General features: G+C 41.0%; 2 protein-coding genes across 2 annotated transcripts in view; one reads left to right on the top strand and one right to left on the bottom strand.

The window, feature by feature from the left end:
- LOC106813569 (protein-serine O-palmitoleoyltransferase porcupine-like) overlaps nucleotides 1–1,630 on the bottom strand; it is a 16,165-nt gene extending 14,535 nt beyond the window's left edge. The window contains exon 1 of the mRNA XM_014817740.1: nucleotides 1,565–1,630. The gene's annotated coding sequence lies outside the window, so the exon portion shown is untranslated. The remainder of the gene's footprint in view (nucleotides 1–1,564) is intronic.
- Nucleotides 1,631–1,696: 66 nt separating this feature from the next.
- Nucleotides 1,697–7,711, top strand: part of LOC106813574 (ruvB-like 1) — a 17,147-nt gene continuing 11,132 nt past the window's right edge. The window contains exons 1-6 of the mRNA XM_014817744.1: nucleotides 1,697–1,922; nucleotides 4,620–4,706; nucleotides 5,257–5,473; nucleotides 5,768–5,925; nucleotides 6,286–6,435; nucleotides 6,614–6,677. Of these exons, the coding sequence (XP_014673230.1) occupies nucleotides 1,782–1,922; nucleotides 4,620–4,706; nucleotides 5,257–5,473; nucleotides 5,768–5,925; nucleotides 6,286–6,435; nucleotides 6,614–6,677 (817 nt within the window). The 5' untranslated portion in view covers nucleotides 1,697–1,781. The remainder of the gene's footprint in view (nucleotides 1,923–4,619; nucleotides 4,707–5,256; nucleotides 5,474–5,767; nucleotides 5,926–6,285; nucleotides 6,436–6,613; nucleotides 6,678–7,711) is intronic.

Consider the following 7,711-nt stretch of genomic DNA (forward strand, 5'->3'; position numbering starts at 1 on the left):
TTGATATACGGAAAGTCTGTGCATCAGTTGAAGATACACAGAAATCTGTGCATCACTTCGTGATACCTAAGGCTAAGGTGCCTAAAGTAGATTCATATATATATGGTATATCGACGTGGATATTCGTCTGAGCATCGGACACCTGTTCGTATGCGCTATTCGTCCGAGCAGTTGTTGCGCATGCGCTGTTCATGTTGCATGCCGCAGGCGCAGGGCACGAGTGCCGGAGGTAGGAATTAGTGTGAAGGGGGGCTCTGGGGGGTCTTCCCCCAGAAAATTTTGAAATCTAGACGCTCTAAAATGCTAAATTGCTATGATCGTTTTGCTACGGCAGCCCTACGGCTGTGACGCCCCTGCATACATGCGTATGTGGTTATACACCATAGATAGTGTTTGGTACTATGATTCAAGTATATAAGAGATCCGAGTCGGTTTATCGTTAGTGTTAGGGGTAGGGTTAGAGTTAGCTCTAGTACTATAGCCCGCGTTCTTTAACTGCCACAGGGCTATAGAACATTTTCAACTAGATTTCGCAGCTGCAACCTGTTACCACCTGTTCCCACAAAAAATGAATCCCAAAACGCAAAATGATCAGGCTTTTTAACACTTATTTATCTACATGGACATCTCACCTATCTTTTTGAACACTTTCCACAACTTTACACCATGTATTTATCCATTTATTACTAAAAGTGCTAGCACTACTTGCAAATTCCGTTTGAAATGCTGTGTGTACACGCGTGACGTTACCCGAAATGTAGCTGCATCATAGCAGATATGTAGGCAAAACACATGGCAGCTACGATGCAGCTACATTTCGGGTAACATCACGCGTGTACACACAGCATTTCAAATGGAATTTGCAAGTAGTGCTAGCACTTTTAGGAATAAATGGATAAATACATGGTGTAAAGTTGTGGAAAGTGTTCAAAAAGATAGGTGAGATGTCCATGTAGATAAATATAGTGTAAAAAAAAACGATCATTTTGCGTTTTGCGATCCATTTTTCGTGGGAACAGGTGGTAACAAGTTGCAGCTGCAAAATCTAGTTGAAAATGTTCTATAGCCCTGCGGCAGTTAATGAACGCGGGCAATAGTACTAGAGCTAGGTTAGAGTTAGAGAGTAGGCGTGGTTAGGGAGTAGCCGACTCCCTAGACTAGCATTATATTACATTTATGTAATACAACATGAACAGCGCATGCGCAACAACTGCTCGGACGAATAGCGCATACGAACAGGTGTCCGATGCTCGGACGAATGTCCATGCCCCGGCCCATGCACGGTATACTATAGTATATATGACATATGGTCATATATTAGTTTGTGGTTTAATGTCATTTAAGTTAGGGTTAGGATTATTAATCATTAATCAATTAATGATATCAAAGTAGGGAACACTCCTAATCTAATGCCAGTAATGCCTAAATGAGTAATGCCTAATGAATGGAGCGTTAGCCCACATTTCGTCTTTATTTAATTTAGTACTAGTAGTAGTAGTAGTAGTACTACTACATTATTGAAAGATGGAAATAATATTGCAAAATGTATAAACACAGAACTTACAATTTTCTGTGATATGTTATTTTATGAGAGTGTTTCAAATGTTTCAATTCCGCTGCATTGAATTCCCGCATCGAAAGACCGTCGGAGAATGAATAATTATAGAGGGCGCGACAGCTGGTCTAGTAGCGCCATTTTTATACTGTAGTCTGTATGGTTTCATGCGTTGCTGTGAAGTTACTTTAAAAATCGCCGATCAAACTGTCCGTTAACCACAAAAATGAAGATTGAGGAGGTAAAAAGTACAACAAAGACGCAGCGTATTGCGGCCCATAGCCATGTAAAAGGGTTAGGCCTTGATGAAAATGGAACAGCAATTATGGCAGCGTCAGGTCTTGTTGGCCAAGAAATGGCACGGGAGGTCTGTATCTGTTTGTTTAGTATTAGTATTACTATTACTATTAGTATTAGTATTATTCTATATAACTTAATGTAAGCTATATTATAAGGCTATAACAGGGGTAGAAATTAACTTTTAAACAAGGGAGTCCAACGGACTTCCTGCCCTCAAAAAGAGTGAGTCCGCAGTGAAGTTCAAAACTAAGTTACTGTCATTTACTCATTAGTACTACAGACATTACCAATACAAAAACGCTATAGGGCCTATTTACATCCTTCATTGGGGTCCTGATCCCCCTCTGGCTCTTTGAGATCTTGGGTTTGGTTTAGGGTGCAAAAGCATGCTGACGTATCCTGAGTACATCGACTTACAGCCCGATCCCGAAAAACGTGCCAGGCTACAGTTGGAAATGGTACCCAGCCATATTAAATGAATAATAAAAATGAAAAAAAGCCTCCTCACTTTTCAAAATATCTCGGACGGTAAACTCATGCCTCAATTTTCATGGCCTAACCCTAACACTAACTTAAAAACGACTCAATTTCCTTATATACGTATTATATCTTACAAACCACCGTGACATGGGAAATTGTCAAGAGCTGACAGTAGAGGTTCTCTGAGGAGACCTAGAGTCAGAAGAGAATCTGTGTATCTGTGTATCTGTGTATCTGTGTAAGAATAGTCCATAAATAATTCTTACGACTGGTCGTAAGAATAGCCACATCCTAACATTAACAACACTAACGCATGTGCTACATCTGTCAAATTTTCTTTGGACATTTGCTGAAAAAATACTGTAATTCGCGAGGCCGTGCTCTGGAACGAACTACTACTAGTTAGTACAACAGAATTTAGTCCATCACACATACTCCTGCATATGTCAAGACAGGGAGTCCGACAGTAAATCGGGGAGTATTTGACTCCGGACTCGCGTTAATTTCGCACCCTGCTATAATATGTATCGATGTCTGGAGAGGAGCTCACTCCTGAGCAAAATGGCACTAGGATGTTCAAGTGTTGTATCTTGGGGTCCCTCTCTTGTATTTCACAAGGCACTGATTCTCTCTGGAATGTGCGGGGAAATCCTGTAGATAAGGAAATTCTGTCTACAAGTGAGCATTGATTATTTTACTTTCTCTAATTGATAATGCCTTTCTAACATATTCTAGTACTGGTTTTAGTATTTTCGGGTCATCACTTTTCTAATCTTCTAATCGTTCCCCTTTATTATACCCTCCATATACCTTACAGGCTTACATGAATATAAATGGTCCAAATTTTCTTTTTTCCTTTCGTCACTCAAATCACATCTATCGTTACTGTAGTTATTTTTAAAATAACTAAGTTTATCATGCACGTCTTACACCTAAACACAAAGCATGCATCATCAAATGACAGTTTTGTCATATACATATGTCTTTAATACATAGCTTTTGATATTTATCATTTTTGTTTTCTCACTAGACCTCATGATATCTCTCATAATTACTGTTTTTAAAATAGCCTTCTTCACATATTTTTTCCATTCTTTCTTATGTTGTGAACCAATAGTCATTTAAGTGACATACTTATGTCATACTCCTTCACGATTTCTAAAGCCTCATTTGCCCAATTACTTCCAATTTCTTTAATTTGTTCTGTACCCTTGTACTGTTGTTGTTGAGTGTAATGTGTTGTGTACCCATCGATTTTATTCGTCACGCTCGCGAAGCCAATGCAGATTTACTATTTTGGATGTTCGGTTAATTTTAAATGCACTACCTTGACTACAGCTAGTTAGTAACTTATAACTTTATAAGAGCGAGAAAGAGAGTATCTGACACATCACAGGACAAGTTCTATCTACCACTACCAGTGTAGCGCCTCACACGAGTCACATACTTAGGAGGATGTTGCTCTGACACTTCAGAAGAGGTTTCTAGCAGTGCAAATGATGTATGGAGTTATCAAGGGTATTTGTGTACTTAGTTCATCAGGTATAACTCAGATCAAACTTATAGTATTCTACGAAAAGTCTAAAGTGTGGAGTATACTTCAATACATGTGTTAGTAGCCCATCACGCGAGTCACGCAGAATAGTTTGTGATATCTGTGGCTGCAATAACTTCAGTGCTAAGATATGCATAACCGGTGCCTTTGCAAAAATATTTTCTTAAAACAAGTAGCAGCAAGCTAATATACAACTGCCAGACCATTAAAAGTGAGATTTTTGTAGCAATGTCACGCGAGTCACGAGTCCGGTGGAATGGCTGTGAATGATTCAAGTTATTTTATAGTTCTATACTCATAATAGTCTATAGCATGGGAATTTCTTTTGTGGAAAGTATTGGCGAGCTTGACTTAGAACTGTGTTTTTTCTATACCAGCAACCACTGACCATATGGGGAAAAATTGCACGACTTTTTGCAAGGCATTGGAGGAAGGAGGGAAGCTGTGGGATAACTCGTGTGTTAATCTTATTTTTTCTTGTTCAATTTGATGTCTAAATTGACACGACGATACAACCACCATAGCTTGTATCTGTGCACGAAGACCACAGAGAGCCGCAGAAACAGCAAGATCAAAGTTATAGTAAAAGCTTATGAGGCGGTGAGCGTCAACAACCTATTGCATCTGGCGTCTGGTCGAATTGCAAGCTTTTCAAACCAATTTCATAGCTGAGTCTACTTATACTGTCATAGAATTGGTGTTACATATTTGCCTATTTTACTGTTGCAGGCAGCTGGTATCATTGTAGAATTGATAAGGGCAAAGAAGATGGCAGGACGGGCTGTACTTCTGGCAGGGCCTCCAGGAACCGGTAAAGTAAGTACTACTTAGTGGTGTACTCTCTATTGTGTGCGTGTATCACAGTGAAGTTGCCAATGTTGTGGGTTTTAGGTAGTAACAATTAATGTAATGTATGCGTTCAAGAATAAATCAACCTAACTGCTTTCCATGATGCTTCCGGTCCACACTCCAGAGAATTAAGGGCTGGTAAATATTGTTTTCGACTAGTGTAAATATTAGGTTAGTTTCAAGCCAGGGTGTTAGCGAGGGGAAAAAATCAGGCCGTCTCACCATCTGAGCGAAGCGAGGGTGCTGCGGGCACGAAGCGCCCTAGGGGGAGGGCCTTACCTTGAAATTGCGAAAGTTTAGTCTGAAATGCCAAAAAGACAGGAATCTGATATGATTTTATATTCTTATAAGCACTGTTGTCCGTTATACAAGGTGTATAATATATAAAATTGGGCCGCCCTCATCCCGTCTCAACCAAATTTCATCCGTCTCATCCAGGAATAGGCCGTCCAAAAGACGGGTAGACGGGTCTCTGGCTAACAAACCGTTTCAAGTCCTGGTTGCGTTTGTTTCACAGACTGCCCTCGCACTGGCCATTGCGCAAGAACTCGGCAACAAGGTTCCGTTCTGTCCGATGGTTGGCAGTGAGGTGTACTCAGCCGAGATCAAGAAGACTGAGGTACTCATGGAGAACTTCCGGCGTGCGATCGGCCTTCGCATTAAGGAGGTGAAGGAGGTCTACGAGGGCGAAGTGACGGAGCTGACGCCGTGCGAGACGGAGAACCCAATGGGAGGTGCGCAGACGAACCCTCGCGGCCATGTTTTCGTGACCTTGCGGTCGACTACTGATTGCAGTTTCATAACACGTATAAACTGCAGCTCTGCACGACAAACCCTAATACATGTAATAACGTAACATAATTAACAATATTGATATATACAGGGTGCGAAATTAGCACCGGCCACCGCTAAAAAATTGTTGTTACCAGCCCTCTGGGCAGGTGCAAAAAAAAATATATATATATATATAAATTTTTTGATTATTCGATTGTAGTTTATTAGTTAATGTCGGTCATGACGATCTGCAGGTTATGGGAAGACCGTGAGTCATGTTGTTATCGGCCTGAAGACTGCGAAGGGGACCAAGCAGCTGAAGCTCGACCCGACGATCTATGAGAGCTTGCAGAAGGAGCACATCGCCGTCGGTGACGTCATCTACATAGAGGCAAACAGCGGGGCCGTCAAGGTAGCGCCCTCTGGTGGAGGAGAGACATGCTAGTGTGGTGAATGTGTGCATGTCAAACAGTCAATGGCACCATAGTCTCCCCCTCGATATCCCTCCCTTCCTCGCTCCCTCCCTCCCTTCATTCCTCCCTCCCTTCATTCCTCGCTCCCTCCCTCCCTTCATCCCTCCCTCCCTTCATTCCTCGCTCCCTCCCTCCCTTCATCCCTCCCTCCCTCCCTTCATCCTTTATCCCTCTCTTCCTCCCTCTCCATTTCTACCTCTCTACCTTTCTCGAGGAAATGGTTTAAAATACATTGGGCCAAATTTTAGTCTTTGAATGTATCCAGCATGCACTGATGTTCCGTTTGTTGTTTCGCGCAGAGACAAGGCCGGTCGGACACGTACGCGACGGAGTTTGACCTTGAAGCGGAGGAGTATGTTCCGCTGCCGAAAGGAGACGTGCACAAGAAGAAGGAGGTCGTCCAGGACGTTACCTTACACGACCTTGACGTGGCTAACGCTCGGCCTCAGGTATGCTGCTGTTTGCAATGCTATCATGTGTGAAACTACCTAAACATTCACTAGTTGCAAAGTAGTAAGGAGGATATATACTAGCAATGGGAGTAAGGATAGATGTGTAAGTTACTCTGAGTAAATTAGTGTGGTGTGTGATCACTGAATGCATTATATTATTATGTTTTTTTTTCAGGGGGGACAAGACATCATGTCAATGATTGGACAGCTGACAAAACCAAAGAAAACAGAAATTACAGGTGTGTGTGTATAACCTCAGTGAATGGTCAGGTGCTTAATAAAACTAAAGGCAATACAAATTATTGTGTTAATATGTGCAATTTAGGAACTCAAATTGTGCTATTTTCGGAACTATAAACATTAAAAATTCCTAGCAATAATACATGCTATACAGTTGCCATTTTGAGTCGGTGACTAATTGTTTGGTAGAGCCTTATTTGCAACTAGGTGTTATATCGGCGGGTAGTTCTACTATGGGCCACCTGATGTCGTGTTCGATGGGGAGTGGTTACCCCTTCAATCCTTGAACCATTATAGAACAACTGTGGATGCCTTTCTCTAATGCTCTATATATGTAGCTGTTGCCATTAGGCAAAGTACAATACCTGTTTAGCCTTCCACACTATGGTTCCAGTCTTGACAGTATATCCCGTATAGGAGGCACGAACGAGTAAATGAACGAAACATAACGGCGTAATACAACGTAAGATGACGCAACATCACCTAACGAAACGTAACAGAACGTAACGTTGTTCGACAAACAAAATACAACATAAGATGACGCAACATAACATAACAAAACGTTGTTCAACAAACAAAATACAACATAAGATGACGCAACATAACATAACAAAACGTTGTTCAACAAACAAAATACAACATAAGATGACGCAACATAACATAACAAAACGTTGTTCAACAAACAAAATACAACATAAGATGACGCAACATAACATAACAAAACGTTGTTCAACAAACAAAATACAACATAAGATGACGCAACATAACATAACAAAACGTTGTTCAACAAACAAAATACAACATAAGATGACGCAACATAACATAACAAAACGTTGTTCAACAAACAAAATACAACGTAAGATGACGCAACATCACCGAACGAAACGTAACGTTGTTCGACAAAGAAAATACAACGTAAGATGACGCAACATCACCTAACGAAACGTTGTTCGACAAACAAAATACAACGTAAGATGACATAACATAACGAAACGTAACGGAACGTAACGTTGTTCGACAAACAAAATACAAC

The sequence above is a fragment of the Priapulus caudatus genome, unplaced genomic scaffold (assembly GCF_000485595.1).
Source record: "Priapulus caudatus unplaced genomic scaffold, Priapulus_caudatus-5.0.1 Scaffold793, whole genome shotgun sequence".
Classification (NCBI taxonomy): domain Eukaryota; kingdom Metazoa; phylum Priapulida; class Priapulimorpha; order Priapulimorphida; family Priapulidae; genus Priapulus; species Priapulus caudatus.